This window comes from Fukomys damarensis, unplaced genomic scaffold (assembly GCF_012274545.1).
Source record: "Fukomys damarensis isolate Sample0158 unplaced genomic scaffold, DMR_v1.0_HiC HiC_scaffold_15, whole genome shotgun sequence".
Taxonomy (NCBI): Eukaryota; Metazoa; Chordata; class Mammalia; order Rodentia; family Bathyergidae; genus Fukomys; species Fukomys damarensis.
In genome coordinates, this window is record NW_022900927.1 from 34,088,873 (window position 1) to 34,110,970 (window position 22,098).

The window sequence follows — 22,098 nt, forward strand, 5'->3', positions numbered from 1 at the left end:
ACTACGTGTGTTTCCTCTCCAAACAAATAGCATTTTAGGGCCAGGGATTTAGCTCAGTGGCACCATGCCTGCCTTGCAAGTGCAAGGTCCTGAGTTCAATCCCTGGTACTGAAAAAAAAAAAATTTACAGAAACATTAGAAAAATATAACTTTTCTCCTCTGAGCCCTCATGTTGAGTAATACAGTTATTATTTGATATATGCCCTATATTTTTCATTTGGTGAATAAAATTAATGCTGGTGAAAATTTTTCTAATACCTTGATTCTAAATACATCTCTAGTGTATTCAGTTCAGCAAGAAAATAAACCAGACTTAAATGTGAATGATACCAGTACTCCCCAATATTAGATAAAAATATAGCCTAAATTTATTGAAAACAAATTTATCTTAGGGAAAATAGTAGCTATATGGACACCTGATACCTTAATCTGGTCAATAACCTCCAAAAACAGTAAAATCAAAATACTGCCAGCAAGATAAAATTCTTAAAGTAGCAGAAAACCAAATGGCTTGAAAGGGAGACTATCTGAATTAAGAATTTGGTTTTCATAAAGCACATGACTTTTAATTTCAATATTGTTTTAGGTATGTTGAATTTGTACACTTTTAAAATTGGATTCACATTTTATAAAACAATCTATATTAACTCTTTAAAAAATATTTGCACAAAAATTTTGCTGATCACGAAGGCATTAAGAAGAGATTACACAAGCTGTTAATATGTTTATAGCGGCACAGTTTGTAATAGCTAAATCTTAGAAGCAGCCCAAATGCCCATCAACTGGTGATTGAATAAAGATTTTTTAAAATATAAGAGAGTAATACTCAACCATAAAGAAAGATAAACTAGAGATATTTATAGCCAAATGGATGCATGTTGAGACCACACACTTAAGTGAAATAAATAGCACACACATGTGTAAATACTGAATTCTCTGGTGTGAGAAATGGAAAGTGTAAATGAGGACCAAAATGCATAATAGATATTGTGAAATGGGAAGAAAATGTTTAAAGGGAAAGGAGAACTAAAGGTAGGAGGTGAGGGAGAGGAAGGGAAAGAAAAAAATGAGAAAAGAAGGAAAAAAATGGAAACAAAGCTTTTGTCAATAGAGAGGGGTGGAGAGCTTAAAGGGAAGAAAAGGGAATGGGAAAAAATAAGAACCAAGATATACCATGCACAGGTACAAATTCCCTATGATGAATGTGATCATAATGTACACCTAAAATGTACCAATAAACTTAATGAAGAAAAAAGAAAAAAGAGATGAGTAGATGAAAGAAAGAAAAAATATACAACTTTATTAACTTAGATTCATGCATCTTAAATATATCAGAGACAGATGAGCTTGCATTGCTAATTAAGCACAGGAGTGAATTTATGAGACTGTACAAAATACAAATATAAAAGGGTCTGTAAAATATGCCTTGACTGTCTTTGCTTAGAAGATACATCTAGTGTCCTTGGCGAACAAATTATCTGTATTTGAAAAAAAAATATTTAGCCCTCTTAATATTTTCTGTATCCTCCTCTGCACCCAAATAGCTGGATATTGCTGGAGAAAACTCCAAAAGCATGGTGAAAAGTTTCACTTTAAATTTATATCCATTGCCAGGCATGATGGCACATGCCCAGAATCCCAGCACTCGGGAGGCTGAGGCAGGAGCATCACTGTGAGTTCAGGCCAGCCTGAGCTACATAGAGAATTTAAGGCCAGCTTTCACTACAAAGTGAGACCCTGTTTCTAGATAAATAAATAAATACCCATTAATACCCATTAATCTCAAGCTGTCTAGTCAGCCTGGCCATTTTAGTCACTTTAGTCTCTGCAATCCTAGGCTGGGGTCCCCATTCTCCAAAATAATGTTAACTACTTTACTTCTCCCTTCTCTGTTCAAAGCTACAAAATACTGATCCCTGTCTCTCTCTTCATCCTTCTCCTTTGCTTATCTGATTCATATTACACTAAAAGAAAGACAGTAACTTCATACAAAATCTTCCCTTCATGTTACGAAACCAGCAGTCACACCGTCCCCTGACTCTTTTCCTTCCTTTGCTTCTGAAAGAAAGGTGAAAACTTCCTACAAACCTCTTCCCTCCAAGTCACCAAGACTTAGTCACACTTTCCCTAAGCTCATCCCCCACCCCATTTCTGGGGTGTGGGGCCTTTGCTCTGTTGAAGGCAGGATCTCCACACGAAGTCACCGTCCCCTCTCACTCGCTGCTCCAAGCTGGGCGGTTTCTCCCTCTGTGCTGCACCACCTCCTGGACAAACTGCCCCAGGGACCTCCTGTCTTACACAGAATGATGGACGCACTGACCCCACTGTAACGATCCAACTAGGATTGCATCCTCTCTCGCTTTACAGCAAGGCTTCAGTGGTAAAGCCAGCACTCACCTCCATTCTTTTCTCACGCTTTCTAACCTGACTTCTGTCCTCACTCAGCTGAAACTGCTTGTCCAGTATGTCTTCCGTGACTCCTTCAAATAATTCCCATGACCATCCGTTCCCTGCACATCTTACTTGATCTCTTAGGAGTGTTTCACAAAGGGAACCACTTTATACTTCTAGAGACTCTTTCTCTGTTGACTTCTCCTCACCAAACAGACTCTCCTACTTAACAGACTGCTCTTTTCAAACTTTGCTGGCTCTTGTTTTGCTGTTTCTAATGTCTGGCTGGGTATTTAGCTCAGTGGTGCCACCACCTGCCTCACAAACCCAAGTTCCCAAATTCCTCCCCAGTACAAAAAAAAAGGGGGGTTATATGTTTCTAATGTGTGAATAACCCAGGCTCAAGTCTATAACCATTTGAAAAACTACAAATTTTGTTTATGAACACTAGTCTTTTATTATCCACAATTTCAGTCTCTGAGAACACAGCCAACAGTGATCTGAAATTTTTAAATTAAAAATTTCCAGAAATAAGTAATTCACAAGTTTTAAACCATGCTATGCTGAGCTCTATGATTGAAACTTTCACTGTCCTGCTTTGTCCTGCCACAGACAAAAATCACTCCTTGTCCTGAGTATCCACACTACTTCCACTCAGAAGTCACTTAATAGGCAGCTCAATTATCACATTGCCTGTGGCAGTATCTAGGTGTCTTATTTAAGTATCAAATTGTACTTCACATAACATTTGTTGTAGTTTCTTGGCAGTTATTGTCAATCTCTTGTGTGACTAAATTACAAATTAACCCTCATTCTGGTATTTATATAAAGGAGAAAACAAAATACACAAAATTCATTACTAACTCTAGTTTGGGACATCCACTGTGGCATGGAAGGTACCCTAAATGAATAAGGAAGGACACTGTATTTATCTTTTCTCATAAAAGGACAGTTTTTTTCACCTTCTGAAAAGAGTGTAAGGATCTTGGTGTGCAGCTCAGTGACGCAGAACTAGTGTGGCATGCACAAGGCCTCGGTGTTATCCCCAGCACTGCTGAAATAAAGCAAAAGAAAAGAACAAAGAAAGAAATTAACCCAAATCCCAATCCTAGCTCTGTCACTTCCTAAATGTATTTCTTTGACAAAGTTATTTTAGGGACAGAGATGTAGCTCAGTGGTGCCATGCCTGCCTGGCAAGTGCAAGGCCTTGAGTTCAATCCCTGGTACCAGAGAGAGAGAGAGAGAGAGAGAGAGAGAGAAAATTACTTTACTTTCTGGGGTGCCTATTATTTATCTGTAAATGGAAATAATATTTATATGACCTTTGTAAGGTCCATGATGTTTAATAAGTGACTAGCTCTATAAAAGCACTCAATAAGTAGAAGTTAATATTATTTCCTAATCCTTGTCCTTTATCTCCAAAGGGTGTGGCTAGTCACTAGTTCTTGATAATTCAGTCTCTTGCATATCTCTGGATCATTCTAGCTCTTTCCATATCCCAACATCATCTGCCACCTTGATTATTTTTCAGGTTTCTAGCAGTTCTTCCTGAGTTCAATATAGAATGATATTTTTTTAAAAAGATTTTTAAGGGGGTAGATTTGGCTCAGTGTTTCCACCACCTGCCTCACAAGCATAAAGTCCCGAGTTCAATCCCTGGCACCCCCCAAAAAAGCTCTTTATTCTGTTATTGTACAGTTTAATACTTATGAAAGTTTCTCTTAAAATTCCAAAAGGAATTTTAAGCCCTACAGTCTTTGAACTATAACTACTACAGTTTTTGACGTTAAGTACCTGGTCTTGTTGTGCTGTTCTTATCGGGTGGCTCCTTCTAAAAGTGGTTTGCAAAATAAACATTGCTGAACCGGTTATGTGGTGCTTGCATTTCCTTCTGGAGTTGGATTCCAGCTTCGTCTCATCTCCAGCACAGAATTGAGTGAAATGAGCAAAAACAGTAGCAAAGTTTATTTGAAAATGTAAAAATGAAGAGAGAGAAACTGGTTCTGCTGAGGGAGCTTGGGCCAAGTGAAAGAGGAAAAAGCAAGATAAAGGCGCACCCTGGAGGACATATGACCAGCTGTCGTGAAGAAAGCCACACTAGCGAGCGTTTCATGGTGCCTGTGTACTTTTATGCTGTCCAAATCTCAAGGAAACCCACGAGAACGTCTACATATGGGTCATGCAGGTGGTGCTGGGATCCTTTTCCTCAGGTTGACACTAAGTCTTCAGCCATCCTATTGAAACCCATCTTGAGTTTTCACAAGAAGTCTACACGCAGGGCTTTGGGAAGTGTTCTGAAAATGTGCTCTGGGATCTTGAAATTAGCAGGTCACGTCTACTTCCCCAGCCAGCTTTACCACACCCTAACCTCCTACCTCAGTACCTCTAACTTCACTTCCTGTGTTATTTTCCAACAGACATCCTAGTACTTTTCTTTTGTCTACATCGGCCTCCTTTTTTCTCTTCCACCTGGGACTCAGCACATGGGGTTTATCACCAGCCTGCCCAGTTCCTACCATCCCTCATTGACTACTATAACTCATCATTCAGGTCTTGCCTAGAACCTTATAGATAGGTTTATCACCCGTGTTAATGTTTCACACACACACACGTGCGCGCGCGCTTCCCCTTCTGTAGAAATCCTCACATTTAAAGTTAGTTTTCAGGGCTGGGGATTTGGCTTAGTGGTTTCACCTTCTGTCTCACAAGTACAAGGGCCCAACTTCAATCCCCCGTACCAAAAAAAATTTTTTCAGTCAGTGTGATGTACTTTCTTCAACCTCTGAGAAGGCAAAGATGCCGTCTGCCTAGTTCTTACTATAAGCACAGTACTTGCCTGGCAGATAGCATCTACTAGAGAAGCACCATGAAACACCTATTTTCTGCTAAGAGAATGGAAGGATGAGACATGGCAAAGGAAGCTACTATAAAAAGTGTCATAATTATAATTAAATTATAATTAAAGACTATAGCCATTAATTACCTATAAAGCACATCTGTAAATAAGTACATTCTACATGGAAAAGCACTTTGTTTTAAAACAAGCAAATCTAAATGACATTTTATTTATATCATTTAATATTTTGTAACTGGATAAAGGTAGCCTCTTATTGATAAGATATTTTATACTAAAATGGGAATTTAAATGTTTTTGCTTTTGTTTTTGAGACTGGGTCTTACTGTGTCATTCAGACTAACCTCAAACTCACAGCAATATTCCTGCCTCAGCCTCTGGAGTGCTGGGATTATAGGTGTGAACCACCACAACCAGTTTAAATGTATTTTTAGAGATAGTTTTTAAAACCCTGTTATAATAATGTCATCATAACCTTTATTCTAAAGTGCTATATATGCTCATTTTTATTTTGCATTTTCCTTGTAAAACTTTACAACTGTTATCTGTCAATGCTCTGCAACAATATGACCTCTAAAAGACAACCCAAATAGTATGTTAAGATGACTTAAAACACTCAACAGCCAAGTATAACCAAAAAAATAGAGTAATTAATAATAATATAAAAACAAAAAAGCTAGGCTAGGTAGAAAAGGGGCTTCAGGGCTGGAGATTAGCTCAGTGGTACCACTGCCTGCCTCACAAGTGCAAGGTCCTGAGTTCAGTCCCCAGTACCAAAGGCGGGGGGCTCCAAACACCGCACCAGCCCATACTGGCAGGCTCCAAACACACCTGTAACATTGTAGCCCACAGCTATGAGAGATCATAATTCCCAGTCCTACCAAATATACGTCCTTCAGCCTGTCTTACTATATTACCAATATACTATTTAATGAACTTTTAAGTACACTTTAGGTAAAGATCTGGCTTCCTGCACAGATGTACCTGTAAGATAAAATTGCCAATATAAATATTCTAGCTACTAAACTTTGTTAACTTTTTGATATAAATTAACTTTCTGTTATCTGCTTTAGAATTTATATGTTTATTTTTTGGAGCTAGGCGCTACAATAGGTCCTTAGGTCTACAAAACAGAAGCCACATCCCAGATTCTGAGCCTTGTAATAAGAATGTTATCTTTATTTAATGTATTCATGGATATTGTTATAATTAAAATAAGGGAACATTGAATTTCTTGTTGACAAAACAAGGAGGAGTCTGTATGCTCTTAAACTCCACCTTTGTATTTGGGTAAACACTTCAAAACAAATAGAGATTAATGTTAACATAAGCGGCTTATGATGAATACTTCCTAAATTTGTCTGACTTCTACCACATTTTGGAGCCACTATTCACTAATATTCTACTTTTAATTTTGGGTCCTTGCTTGTTTAACATTGTTAAAAAATGAAGTTTAGAAGTCAATGGCTTGTTAACCTTCTTGTCTTCTTTACCAGACTATCAAAGAATGATGGTTCATCAAACAACAAAACCCACCTTATTTTGTTTTCTTTAGATCAGAGCGAGAATTTTGATTTCTGGCTGCACAGGGCCACTGCCCCTCTCATCCTGAAGCAGCTGTAAGAAGATGAACCTTTGTTCCCTCTGAATCCCTTAAGAATAAAGGATCAGGGCTGGGGATTTAGCTCAGAGATTCCATCGCCTGCTTCGCAAGTGCAAGGTCCAGAGTTCAAGCCCCAGTAAAAAAAAAAAAAAAAATCAAAGTCCCAGGAGGAAATGAGGTAGGATAGAAAAAATATAAAGATAGGCAGAAAGGAGATGAGGAAAATAATAATTTTTAAATTGTACTTTTAAGAAGACTGAAACCTCTAGACACAAAGATATACAAGGTTATCCATATCTGTACCCTCTAGACTTGGTTATACTTGTTTTCTTCCAGGCCAATCACATCCTGTAGTCCCCTAAAGATACTTTAAGTTTATTAAAGACCTTTAAGCTTGGTTGATAAAAGTCAGGAATCTGATCTTAAAATAAGGGAACAGAGTATGATAATTCAAACAATGCTCTATGGCAAAACATCTTAGATGACCCATCTTTTAAAAAATAGACCAGGCCATCTTTTTCACCTATAAAATGGGTCATGATTTTTCTGTGGCCATCCTTTTTCCCCATAAAATAAGACCAAGGTAGAACTTCCTGTAGCTCAATGGTGCTGCCTGCCTCTTAAGTGCAAGGTCCCGAGTTCGTTCAATCCCCAGTACCAAAGCAAAACAAAACAAAAAACACAGTTCCAGAGTATAGTGCCTCTCTTAAGGACCTGTATGTACTCTATTTCTTTGAGTGTGTGCTTCAAATTCTACCTAATAAGCCTCTTTATGCCTCTTTTAAAAAAGAAAAAGAAGAGTATTAAATACAACTTAAGAACTTAAAAGCCAAGATGCTTTTCACAAAAATGTTTTTAAACTTTAAAGATACCTCTACAAATATCTGAACTATAAATAGCTCCTTTAAGAAAATATTCTTACCTTTAAAACCATTTTTGCTGATTCCCCTATATATGACCTGTTCTCTTAGCTTCCTTCTTGTTGTGGTTGTTATCTTGATGTCCCCCCAAGTTCTCTCACGCTCATAAGTCAGGCTTTGGGGAGATGGTTGAATCATAGCAGCATAAGACATTGCTTTTGCTCAGATTGCTTACTCTGTCACAAACACTGACCATCCATTCTCAGCCCCCTACAGTCCTGTGGCTAAAGGGAACTTTTTCAAAGGTTAAAATGTACCTCACTGTCCTCCCTGACTACTCTTCCTTCCACATTTACTTTTGTATCAGAATTCCCTGCACCTAGTATAGAGTGGTCTAGGTACATGCTCAGTTTTTGTTTGGTAACCAAATGAATGCAGGAAAATGAATCCCTGAGACTTTCTTGTTGAGAAATTTGTTTTCTGTGGTTAAAATAAGACCCATAATTACAGATGTGTGTTAGAGTCCTTTGCATACTTTAAATCTCATTATCTCTAACTCAATTTGAGAGGTACTCTAACAAGTGGTTATCACTACAGACCAACCATGTGCCTTTCTTTTTTTTTTTTTTTTATTGTTATATTTTTGTAGTTGACTCAAACCCGGCCCTCTTCCTGCTAGGCAAGATCTCTACCGCTAGCCATATCCCCAACCTTCAAAGGGGTTTTGCATTTCATTTTCTCAGTCACTTGTTCATTCTCTCCAAGGAATGATTTTCCCACCCTCTTCCTCTGGGATTGAGAAAGGTCATCAGCCTGCTTTCTGACCGGGGGAAAAATTTTGGAGTTTAACTGCTCCACATATAGAATCCAAGCAGTCTTCCTGTTTACAGTTCTGCTACACTCTGCTGACTTGAGAATTTCCTAGATCTTTCCAGGTCCTGGGGCAAGAACCAGCTTCTTCTTCTTTACTGATTTCCCCTTACACAAGCACTTTGGTGTAAGCCTTTTCTTTGTCCAAAAGCTCCATTCACCATCCTTTGATTATCAGATTAAATAGGAGTTTTTCATTATTGCCGCTTTTCTACTGCCCTTGTTTACTTATACCCCCACTGTGTTTTGTTTTGTTGATATGAGGTCTTTCAATGTTTCCCAGGCTGGTCCAGCTCTCATGTGCACAGAAATCTTCTCAAGTCGTCCTCCCAATACCTTGCACTACAGGCATGTGCCATCTTCATTTATACCTTTTAAGCCTTCCAAGGGTTGTTTAGTAGGATTTGGAAGGAAGCAAAGATAGACTCATGACTCTAGCTCACCACCACCTTTAACACTGGTTCCATAGCCATTCTTTAGACTTTCATAAATGGTTGTCTTTTAAGAAGGATTTCAGTTGGGGAGAAAAGTCAAAAGTTTGAGAGATCCTTGTTTGGAGTTCAAGTTCAGCCTGGGATACATAGTGAATTCAAGACCTCAAGACTAGCCTGGACTACACAGAGACACCTTGTCTTTTTAAAAAAAAAATAGCCCAATTGAACTACAATAAGCCAAGGATGGCACAGAAGGAGACTAGTGCTCCCTGAGAGTTTTATTGAATGCTTACTGCAAACTGGGTAAGATAACAGCTCCTGTCTCTGAGGTCTAATTACAAGAGCGATCCTTGGTCAGATTCCCTTTGTGAGGTGTGAAGACCAAAACACAACAATTAATTATTGTTTCCCTATCTTGATAAGCAAATAAGCTAATTAAATTAGGAATTGTCAATAATTAATAAATTATTACCCATTGCAGTATAAAAAAGTAATCTGATATTATAAGCGTCTTTCTTTTTTATTATAAGCATCTTTCCTAAAAAAGGCATATATGGCAATAAATACAACATAGAGCATATATAAAATTTCTGGGAACAATAAACTGTGTCCCCAAATCATACTATTTGGTATTTTATTTTTAAATAGCTTGTTCATTATTTCAAATGAAATAATAAAATTAGAACTGTATTGGTCATCTTTCCTGTTGGTGGAATAAATTACCTGATACTCACAATTTACAAAAAGAGGGCTTTATTGAGTTCACAGTTTCTGAATATTCAGTCCAAGGCAGAAAAGTCATGGCAGAAAGATGTGACAGTACAATTCCGATTAGTGCATGGCATTTGGGAAGCAGAACAGAGGAGCAGCACCAGAGAAGAAGGGGCAGGATCCAGAGAGAGACCCCCAGGGCCCCACGACACACTCAGGCATATCCCAGAAGTGTGATGTACTAATCCCCTGGCTGGCTCTTAACCAATCAAGTTAACAATTAAGCTTACCTATCACAGTAACTGAATGTTATCAGTGCCTGTAGTTCCTGCCTCATGGGATGTAAAGAGGTCAAAAACACCTTTTTCTTTTGAAGTAGTCACAACGTGTGACTGTTATAATTTGGCTCTGAGTGGCATGCACATACTTGCTTATCCACCCCAATAAATCATATCTTTATACTGTTCAAACAATTGAAAAGAAAAACTGATTTCATCAATATAAGACTGAAACCCTCACACATACTAATTGGGTGTTCTTCAGGATTGAGTAAGGAAGAGTACCAGTACTTTTCAGCACATTTCTGTCTCTTTCAGACACCCAAATTTGCCTCTATTCATTATTAAACAATTGAGGCCTGATCTGAAAAAAAATTTGGTTAAACTTGAATTATAGGCAGGGCCCCCAACAGCAAGTGAGAGCCAGAGCTGGTAATCTTTAATGACCAAACAGAAAGAAGCTGCCACTGGTGAAAAACAAGAGAAACTACAAACTGCTAGTATGTTGAGGCTCAGAATTTTTCTTTCTATGCAGACTCAGAGCATGTTTTATTTTGTTTGTTTGTTGTTTTTGCTCTTTGCTTTTTTTTTTCAGTTCTGATAACATCGTTTCTAAGAATGTGCACAGCCTCCTGAGATGCTTTTTTTTGGCGGGGGGTACCAGGAATCGAATTCAGGACCTCATGCTTGTCAGGCAGGCACTGTGCTGCTGAGCAATGTCCCCAGCCCCTGAGATGCTTGTTTTTCTTTTTTTGTTTTTGTTTTTGATACTAGGGATCAAACTCAGGGCCTTTTATTTGCGGAACCACTGAGCTAAACCCCCTGCTGATTTTTAAAATATCAGTTGGATATATGTATTTGAGTAGGTTAATTTTTAAGGCCCTACTGCTTTATAATGACCTTTTATGCTCTAACATGAAAATGGGAAGCAAAGCATAGTAAAATGGGGGTTAAGAAAAGAGTTTGCAAGGGCCTTAGAAGACACTGATTTGTGCAACAAAGCAATTTATAATAGTAACAAAAAGTCCAGCATGAGAAACATAGCGTCATGCTATATAACCTTTAAAATGACAGGCACAGGCCGGGAATTTAGCTCAGTGGTTCTGGCAACTGCCTTGCAAGCACAAGGACCTGAGTTCAATCCCCAGTACCAAAATAATTAATTAATTAATTAAAATTAAATAAAATAAAATGAGAGGCACATGCATCATGTCCACTTGGTGGAAAAGAGTGTGGAGAACAATTTCAAATGAAGAAGCTCAAAAAGAAATAGTGAATGTAAGGGCCGGGGATTTAGCTCAGCGGTTCAGTGGCCTGCCTTGCAAGTACAAGGACCTGAGTTCAATCCCGTACCAAAAATTGTAAGGGCCGGGGATTTAGCTCAGCGGTTCAGTGGCCTGCCTTGCAAGTACAAGGACCTGAGTTCAATCCCCAGTACCAAAAAAAATTAAAAATAAATAAATAAATAAATAGTGAATGTACATAAAACAATTTAATGAAAATGGATGTTTATCAAAAGTCACAGCTGATTTAAAATTGTACAAAAAGGTCATATTTTTTCCTCTATACTTGCTCAAATTCATATTAAAGTAGAAGAAAGTTCCTGTCATGGTTACAGTGCTACTTCCTAATTCATTGTGAACCAAGTCTTCAAAGAATATCAATCCATAATTTACCATAGATTAATTCTCAGAACAACAGAATATTTCTTTTCAAATTAAAAAAATCTTTTGAAGTTAATGGACCAATAAGTACTTCCTGCTTTGCCTAAAGGTCAAAAGGTAAGGCTACCAAATAGGAAAGGAAGAAGGAAGTCAAAAGGCGTTAAATCCGGATACAGGCTTACCCTAGGCAGCCCAGTGATTTGGCTTTCCAGTCAACATGAAGGCTCTCCTCATTCTGGGGTTTGTCCTCCTGTCTGTGACCGTCCAGGGCACGATCTATGAAAGGTGTGAGTTGGCCAGAACTTTAAAAAGACTTGGAATGGATGGTTACCACGGAGTCAGCCTGGCAAACTGTACATCTGCCCGGCTTCCGACCCCCAGATCATTAGCCATATATGGAAAAGGTACTAAGAATAAATGGTCAGAGGGCATTTTTATGAATAGACACTTTTACTTCTTTGCGGGTTTGAATATTTACAATGATTAAAACATCAATTTGGCCCTTTAATATAAAAGATGATGGATGAAGAAATAGGGGGATGAATGGGAAACGTTTGATACATTCTGCCTCACATAGGACCTGCTATCGTGTCCTCGTACCACTAGATTGGCCAGTTGCCTCAGATTCAAAGGCTCAAGTATGCTGAGTAAAAGAAACATCAAGGATGTGTTTGGAACTTGGCTCTGAGAGCCTAGAGTGGCACAGTATTTGTTCTTTTCTTAAATTTCCCTGCCATGACATGGGACTTTTCAGAAGAAAATTCTTAAAAATTACATTGAACTCTCAAAAATGGACAGTAGAAAACCACCCCCCCAGTTACTAGTATATAAGGATCTCTTGAAATTCAGCATGAAATGATTGATTCTCACTCAAAGTTGACTATTTTTCATTTTCTTCCATGCAATTCATTATATGCCATGGAGAAAATTCACTTACCTCGTATTTGTGCTATATCATCAGCACTGTACCTTTCAGATTGAATTCAAATATTTGCCCCTCTGTAGCTATTTGGAAAGAGTGAGTGATTAGTTGAATGAATGAATGAATTAAATTACAGAATAGCCTTTCATATTCTTTAATTTGTTTGCCAGACTCTAATTCAACATATAAATTTGCCTTAGGTATTATAGGCAAATTCATCCCTCTCAGAGAAATCCTTTTCCTAATACAAAGCATTTTTCAACCAGACCTGGTGGCACAAGCCTGTAATCCCAGCTACTAGAGAAGCTGAGGAAAATGGTTGCAAGTTCAAGGCCAGCCTGGGCTGCATAGCAAGGCCTTACCTCAAAGGGATACATAAAATAAAAAGGGATAGTGATGTAGCTTGGTGCTAGAGAGCTTACCTACCAGGCATGTGGCCCTAGCACTGGGTTCAACCCCCAACACACACACACAGGCATTTTTACATCAGCATAAGTATCTGCTGTCCTAAATCTACTCAACAACTCTACTGACTTTTCTATGGCAAGCTGAATGTTGGCTGAGGGATGAGATCAGAGGGAGGGTAAACACAGGGGGAGAAACAGCCATTTTAAATGTTTTAAAAAGTATTTTCCCTGGCTTTGTTAGTACTACACATTGATTTGTGCTGCAAATAGATTCTCTTAGGGGCCCTTGAAGACTATGGTGTTGGGTTGGTCAAGGTGATCTGCATTCATAGTTCCAGTTATGCAGGAGCCTGAAGATCAGCCTGGGAAACATACCAAGACCCTCAAAATAGCAAAATATAAAGAGTTGAGATATTTTATAAGTTAAGTAAACCTCTGTAAATTGGAATTAGCTGAATAGAACTGATACAGTATAAATCATTTAGTGTTGCTCTTCATTTAAAATAATTTCTTTTCAGGGGTGTGTTTGGCCAAATAGGAGAGTGATTATAACACACAAGCTACAAACTACAACCCTGGAGACAAAAGTACTGATTATGGGATGTTCCAGATTAACAGTCGATAATGGTGTGATAATGGCAAAACCCCAAATGCTGTTAATGCCTGCAAAATATCCTGCAATGGTAAGATAAAATAGTACAGGAGTGATGGCCAGGACCCATCTGGTTACAGAGAATAGAATCAATGGCAATGGCATAGCCTTGAGGATTCAATTACCTAGAGAAACTGCATCCCAACTACAAAGTGACTTCTAGCCAGGTGTGGTGGTGCACACCTGTAATCCCAGCACTCAGGAGGCAGAGAGGCAGGAGGATCGCTGAGTTTGAAGTCAACCTGGGCTACATAGTGAGTTTAGGGCCAGCCTGAACTACATAGTGAGACCCTGTCTCCCCTCTCAAAAAAGTGACTTCTATCCCTTCAAAACTCCCTAAGGGAGAAATTAATGCTGGGGTATAACAGCAGTAGGGCACTTACTGAACAAGAATGAGGTACCAGAGTTTCATCCCCAGTATGACAAAAATTAAAACTAAAAAACAAACGAAAAGTTGATATCATATATGTTGGTGCTTTTAAATATTCAAATGTTTCTGGAATTATTTATTCATTTATTATAAAAAGACTTATTGAAGACTTATTGAAGAACATTGCCATACCTGCTATTTACTTAAGGAGTTCAGGGAAAATTTGGTTGCATGGGTCTTTTTTTTTTCCCCCCAGGTTTAATTGAGTTTATTGGTACATTTTAGGGATACAGTACAGTTACATTCATTGTTGGGATCTTGTACCTCTACATGACAGGTCTTGGTTCTCATTTTTTCCCCTTTTTCCTGCCCTCCCTTCACCCCCTCCTCCTCTCCCCATCTACAACCACTTTATTTCCATCTTTTCATTATCTCACATTTTTTTTCTTTTCCCTTTTTACCTTTCCCCTACCCATCCCACCTTCCCTACACCTTTAGCTCCTTTCTTCCCATTTCTCAATGTCAGTAATCTTATTAGAATCTTCTGTATTATTGCAGATTATTCACACCAGAGAAACTATTTGGTATTTACACATGTGTGCCTTATTTATTTCACTTAGGAGTATATCTTCAATATGTATCCATTTTCCTATGAATGAATCTATTTTCTCATTCTTTATGGCTGAGTGCATGGTTCTTTTTTGATTGTTTTATCTTCTATTATAAACTGGTGTAAATAGAAAATTATCTATTAGTACAATAAACACTAGATGCCTATACATTTTTAGCAGTAATTACAGGTACCATTTTAGCAGTATATATGTGTGTGTGTGTATATGTTGAAAGGTTTTAATGCGTATTAGTAATTGTGTGATACTTTATTTGTAAATACATTTGTTTGTATCTCTAAAAAAATAGTTTCCAGATAATCACTATCACACTTAAAAATTATTTATTATGGATTTATTCATTTGTGATGAAATTCATTTTACTTATAAGAAAAGAACACACAGGATTTGTTATATGCCAAAGATGTGAGTATTAAAATAGAAATTACATGTGGAATCTTTGGTACAAAAAATAGCTTACAAATATTGTAAATTTAATATTGTTAATTATTTAAATGTTAAAATTCCCAAGGGAAAAGAACAATTTTTGAATTTTTGAGTGCAGTGCATTTACTTTTGCAATTTTTTTTCTATTATGTAATACTATCACTGAATTGGCTGGGGATTTAGCTCAGTGGCAGCACACCTGCCCTGCAAGCACAAGGTCCTGAGTTCAATCCCCAGTACACTATGTAGCCCAGTACAAAAAGAAAAAAAATTATCATTGAATAAAAATTAGAAAGTTCAAGCAAGACAAAACAACACCCAAAATCAGAGTATGCCGAGATCTGTATCCCTTGGTAACCTTTGGTACATATTCCGACAGAATACACACCAATTATGTTTCTAGACATAAAACTATATCATGCCCATTTGGATCCATATATAAATGGGTAAGTAACGTGTTTTTATAAAACTAAGTTTTTTATATATGCTGCTTTATGGTTCACTATCACACAAAATTATTTCCACATCAACAAGTACTAATCTGTGATATCAATAAAAATGTTGAACAGAATTCTACTATATAAATACTATACAAAAATGAGAACCAAGACCTGTCATGTAAAGGTATAAGATCCCAATAATGAAAGTAACTGTACTATATACCTAAAATATACCAATGAACTCAATTAAAAAAAATAAATACTATATAGTTTTTTGATCCAGTTATGGTAATAAGCATGTAGCTTGTTTCCATTTTCCTCTTTTATAAATTGCTATGAATAATATTGTGCATACATGCTTGGGTTCAGTTCTCATTTTTTAGGGTGAATTATTACTAATAGAATTGCTGAGGAAAACTTTACTAGGCATTTTTTTAAAGTATTGTGTACAAAGAGGACATTTTATTACATTATAATTCTATATCAATCAAGTACATAGAAATCAGGCTATATGATGCCCATATTACAAATTACATTTGTATTACATACAAATACGTAAGCAATGTATGTTTTTACAAAAAGTGTTTCATTTTATATACTGCTTTACTGTTCACTTGCCACACAAAATTATTTTGTCAATAAATATAAATCTGTATTATCTTTTAAAAAGGGTAAATAGATTTGATTGATTGATTGATTGATTGATTTATACCTGGGATTGAACTCGAGACTTTGTGCTTGCAGGGCAGGCAGCAGAACCACTGATCCAAATCCCCAGCAGTGACTAGATTTAATATGTGAATACTGTAGCTCATTGATCCAATTCTTACTACTGAGCGCTTAGTTAAAAAAATGTTTCCATTTTTCCCTTTTATAAATTGCTGTGGACACTTGTGTGTACACATACTTGTATGCATTTCTTATTATTTAGGATGAATTATTGATAGAACTGAATAAAATCTGAGTAGGCAACTTGTTTTTTACAGTGGGCAGAACAAAAAGAACATCAGGCCATGTTAACTAGTAATTCCAGAGCTTTTTTTCTCCCCCCGACCCCAACTCAGGACCTTGCACTTATGAGGTAGGCACAGTGTCACTGAGCTCACTCTGAGGCCCTTCAGGCCTTTAAATGATATTAGTAGATGAGAAATAGAATGCTTTATTTCATATCAAATCTGATAGACGAAGGGATTTTTTTTTTTAGCTCAGTTGGCTTAATCTAAGTAAAAATGAAATTCCTATGACAGTCACTTTCACCCCTCATCTCTCTCTCAGCCTTATTGAAAGATAACATCGATCAAGCAGTGGCTTGTGCAAAGAGGGTTGTCAGGGATCCACAAGGCATTAGAGCATGGTATGTGTTAACAATTAGCTGGGAAGATGGTTTTATCCTTCTGATGATATATGCAATGAGGGAAGACTTAAAGACCAGAAGTGTTGCTCTGAGAGCTGAAAAGTAGTTTTCTACTTACACAAAATGATGTATTTCCTCTCTCCCTCGAGAAACGACCCACTTTAACTTACTCAGAATCGTCCTCTCTAAACCCATGATGCATTTTAGGGCATTTCTAATATTTTTAAGGTTCTCCACACTACGGTGGTTCCCAGTAATATCTTGAAATTATTTATAGAATAAGTAAATGTTCAGTGAACATAACTCAATATTTCTCTTCAGCATTCTGTGCTCTACTAAGGATTTGGTGAGGAGCAAAGTATATTTATATATTTCCATTTAACAAATAGTGATAGCTGGGCATAGTGTGACCACGCCTGTAACCCTAGCACTCAGGTGGCTGAGGCAGGAGGAATGCCATGAATTCAAAACCAGCCTGGGTTACAATAATGAGTTCAAGGCCAGCCTGGACTACACAGCAAGACCCTGTCTCAAAAAACCAAAACTAAATAAATTAATGGCAATAACAAGGCCTAGCTATAGCCTATGTTTTATTTGTTGTCCCCAAGTATTTTAAATATCCTCATTACAGGGAAGACAGGTTTTAACCCTTTGTCCCTGTGTTTCACTTTTCTGTACAGGACATGGAGAAATCATTGTCAACATCAAGATCTTACTCAGTTATGTGCAGGGCTGTGGAGTGTAACAGCAGAATTTTTATTTTGCAGCTTATTTTGCTACTTTTACAAATTAAGGGAGAAGAGGCTAAGTGAATGAACACAGTAACATTGTTTCCCTACAAATAACATATTCACAAAAGCAGAACAAATTACCTTATTCCTGAAAGCCTTAAGCTTACTAATGTTTTTCTTACATGCTATTAACTACATTTTTCAGTAGCTGATCAAACTAATGCTGGTGAAAATTTACCTAAATTCTTTATCCTCAAAGGCATCTCCAGTACATTTAGCAATAAAATAATCCAGAGTTAATCTTCAATGGTACCATTATTTGCCAATAATAGTTTTTTTCTGAACAGCAAAATATTATCTTAAAACAAATAGATCCTAGTGAAAACCTCGCTGTGGAGGCATCCGATGCCTTCATCCCTTCAGCCATTTTGTAAAAGTAAGAACGCTTTGCTGAGCAATATAAAATTTTTAAACGGGCAGAATGCCAAACAGTTAAAAACAGAGCCTGTTTAAATTAAGAACTTGGTTTTCATAATGGATGTGACCTTAGGCTGAAGTATTTTCTTAGAAATGCTGCATTTGTGCAGCTTTAAAAATACATTCATAAGGGCTGGGGATTTAGCTCAGCGGTTCGGTGGCCTGCCTCGCAAGTACAAGGACCCGAGTTCGATCCCTGGTACCAAAAAAAAAAAAAAAAAAAAAAATTCATAATTTATACATCAATTTGCTTTAACCCTTGAAAGAACATTTAGATGGATCTTGCATGATAAAGGCTTTAAAGCTGGATTACTGAGCTGTTGTTCTTCTCCAACTTGGAATCATACATTTCAAATAAATCTGAAACATGAGCTTGCAGTACTAGTTAACCACAGGAGTGAAATTCTGCAGATGTAAAAAATATACCATTATCATTAAAGACTTTGCAACGTATACCTTGACTGTCTTTGTTTAGACCCATCAAGTGTCTCTGGAGAACAAATTATAGATAGTGTTTAAAAAGCAAGACTTGGCACTGTTCTACATCTTCATTTACACCAAAACAGCATGATATTGCTGGAGAAAAAACCCACAAGCATGCTGAGAAATCTCTCTTTAAATTGATACCCATTCATTTCACCTGGGCCCTCCAGGGAGCCCAGCCATGTCAGTCACCTCTGTTCATTCCTTTGTGGGGGCCCCACTCTGCAAAACGATTAGGATTATTTTACTTCTCTTCTCTAGTCAAAGCCCCAACACACACATCTCAACCTTTTCTGCTGCTTATTTTAATCCCTCTTTTGCTCTCAACAGATCTTCTGGCCTCACATTACAATGAAAGAAGGTGGTAACTAATACAAAGTCTCCCCTCCCTGTCACCGAAACAGCAGGCACAGCTTCCCCTGGTCTCTCGCTCTCTTTCTTGCCCCCTCATTTCTGGAATGTGGGGTCTTTGCTTCTGTCCAAAGCAGTGTCTCCACGTGTAGTCACCACCCTTCCTGCCCACTGCTCCAAGCTCAGCTGCATCACCTCTATCACTGGACAAACTCCCTCAGTGACCTCCTGCCTTACAGAGAACGCCACCGCACTCACACGTCTCCCTCCGACTACAACTGCATCCTCTGTTCCCTCTGCAGCAAGACACTGGAAAGCCAGTGCTCATCCCTCTCCACCTCCTCACTTCCCATTCTCTTCTCACCCTGTCTAACCTGACTTCTGTTCTCGCTCAGCTTAAACTGCTTGCCCGCTGTCTCCTGTGACTCCTTGGTGCAAATCCAGTGACTGTTCTCTGTTCATCTCATTTGATTTCACAGCAACATTTGACAAAGAAAACCACTGCATAATATTATAGACAGTTAAACTGGGTAAAAATGTCATAGGCAGTCAGACAGGGCTGGGCCTTCGAGGAAGTCAGGGCAGAGTTGTAGTGCGCATTACAACTCTGGCTAGCGGCTCATCTGTTGGAGGCCAGGTCTCAAGATAGACAAAATGACTGGGCCTACATGCTTCCCAGGGGATAAGATAAATGGTATTGCCGGGTCCAATAAAGTCTAGATAGACATCAGCTACCCCAGTGGGTGACCAGGACCTCCTAATCCATCCTTTCCTAAAAGGGTCTTTGTTCTTTCCATGTGTACGTGCTATGTGACCTGCTTCCCCATTGGATCAATATTACCTAAGCAGCTATACCTGCAATCCTATTGGTTGCTCATAGTTTTGACCCACAATGTACCCAACTTGTAATTTTGCACCCCCTTCATGATTTCGCTCTATAAAACTTCCTTTGAGAAGTTGGTTTATTGGCAACGCACTCTCAGTTCCCCTTCTGCCTTTCAGGAGCTGTCTCTCTCAATAGTTTTCCTATCCTTAACCTCTGTGGTTCCTTAGAATTCATTCTTTGATTTTGGGGGACATGAACTTGGAGTATCTGACATCTAGAGGCCGGGAGTTATATTTGTTCCCCCTGTATTAATACTTCTACAACTTCTGTCCTTCGGCGCCTCTTGCATCTTACCTCACAGACTGTTTTTCCTCAGTCCTTCTTGCTGGCTCTTTGTCTGCTCTTTCAATATTAAGTGTATGAATGTACCAAGGGTCAAACCTGTAACCGTTTGATATGCTACACCTTTTACTTATTTATTTACTTATGTATGATTCCACTCTCCGTGGATATAATTATCCACAATTCACCATGACCTGAAAATATCAAGTGGACACAAGTTTTAAATTGTAAGCTACACTGAGTAATGTGACAAAATTTTGCACCTTTCTGCTCTGTCCTACCCAGACAGGAACCATCCTTTGGTCCACCATATCCACATTGCATATGCTACTTTTTCATCAGCCACTGAAAAGCCAACTTGGTTTCAGACTGACTGTGGCAACCTCCAGGTGCTTATATTCAAGTATTTCTTATTTTAATTAATATAATCCAGCCAGGGATTTAGCTCAGTGGTTTTGCCGCCTGCCTCACAAGCACAAAGAACTGAGTTCAATCACCCGTACCCACCCCCCCAAATATATATATATATAAAATCACTGGTCCATTTTATAAGTATTGATTGGTAACTCCTCATTTTTTTAACAATATTTTACAAGTATTGATTGGTAACTCTTCAATGTGTCTAATCTATAAACTAAATTTTATCATCACTATGTATATGAAGAAAAAATATAGTATATATTAGGTTCAGTAATTTCTGCAGTTTCAGGAATCCACAGCAGGTTTTTTTTTTTTTTTTTTTTTTTTTTTTTTTTTGGTACTGGGGAATCAAACTCAGGCCCTTGCGAAGCAGGCAGCAGAACCACTGAGAGAAATCCCCAGCCCCACAGCAGGTCTTTTAGTATGTCTCCATGAATAAGAGAGGGCTATTGGGTTTGTTTTTTTCTCACCAAAATATAATTTCCAAAAGGACAAAGTTTTTCCATTTATTAAAAACACTGAAATAGAAGCAGTTTCCTAGCATGTGTGAGGCCCTGGGTTCAATTCCCAGCACTGCCAAAGGGGTGTGTGTGTGTGTGTGTGTGTGTGTGTGTGAATTTTAATATTTCCAAAAATTTGTGAGGAGAAAGGCCTTTTAATTTTCTCTGAGCCATTTGAGAGTAAATTGCCAATTTAGTATCCAATAGCTCTGAACAGTTTAGCATGTAATTTTTACAAACATTCTCTCCTTCATAACTTCAAAATGATCATCCAAATCAGAAAATTTACACTGACACATTACTACAATCCAACAATCAGATGCCATTTCATTTCATCAATTGTTGCAATATATCCTTCAGAGCAAAAAGTTCTAGCTCAAAATCATGTGTTATATTTGGTTGTCTCTTTGTGTGTGTGTGTGTGTGTGTGTTTGTGTGTGTATCTGTGTGCACACACTAGGGAGCAAACCCGGGGCCTTTTACATATAAGGCAAGCAGTCTACCACTGAGCTACAACCCTAGGCTGGTTGTCTGTTTTAAATATCTTTCAATTTTGATAATTTTTTCAGTTGTCATTTTTTCTCTTGACTTTTTTTTTTTTTTCGGTGAGAGGGTACCGGGGATCAAACTCAGGACCTTGTGCTTGAGAGGCAGGCAGTGGCACCAGTTAGCTAAATCCCCAGCCCCTCTCAACTCTTTCTAATGTTGACAGTTTTGAAGACCAGAATCATCATTGAATGTCCCTAAGATTTCTCTGGGTGTTTTTATTTTTCACTGCTGGAAATGGAACTCATGTCCTCACATACACTAGGCAAGAAGAGCTTTACCACTTAGCTATATCTCCAGGCCTGAAAATCTCCTAAAGTTGTGCTTCTCTGCCAAGAATATGATGCAAAAATGATGCTTTCCTCATTGAGTCTTCTCAGACACTATGTAGTTCTAATTTGTCATGTTACGGTTGACATTCGCTTAATTAAGATGACATCTTAAAATAATCTCCACGTAAAGTATCTGATGAGAGTGATACTTTGCGGCAGCCCATTGCTTATTAAATTTTCAATGTATATGTATGTATTTTAATAGTGTGGATCCATAGCTTCTAT

At 37.9% G+C, this 22,098-nt stretch overlaps 1 protein-coding gene and 1 long non-coding RNA gene across 3 annotated transcripts in view; one reads left to right on the forward strand and one right to left on the reverse strand.

The window, feature by feature from the left end:
• LOC104876244 overlaps positions 1 to 11,924 on the reverse strand; it is a 16,535-nt gene extending 4,611 nt beyond the window's left edge. For both annotated transcript variants that reach the window (XR_784292.1, XR_784293.1), the window contains exons 1-4: positions 11,848 to 11,924; positions 6,782 to 6,862; positions 4,186 to 4,310; positions 3,354 to 3,445 (exon numbers count right to left, since the gene is read on the reverse strand). This is a non-coding gene — a long non-coding RNA (uncharacterized LOC104876244). The remainder of the gene's footprint in view (positions 1 to 3,353; positions 3,446 to 4,185; positions 4,311 to 6,781; positions 6,863 to 11,847) is intronic.
• On the forward strand, positions 11,866 to 17,610 carry LOC104876245 (lysozyme C). Its single transcript, XM_033763514.1, is given in 5 exon segments — positions 11,866 to 12,018; positions 13,513 to 13,677; positions 16,787 to 16,865; positions 17,546 to 17,585; positions 17,587 to 17,610. Coding segments are annotated over 5 exon segments (444 nt in total). The 5' UTR covers positions 11,866 to 11,882.
• Positions 17,611 to 22,098: the final 4,488 nt, after the last annotated feature.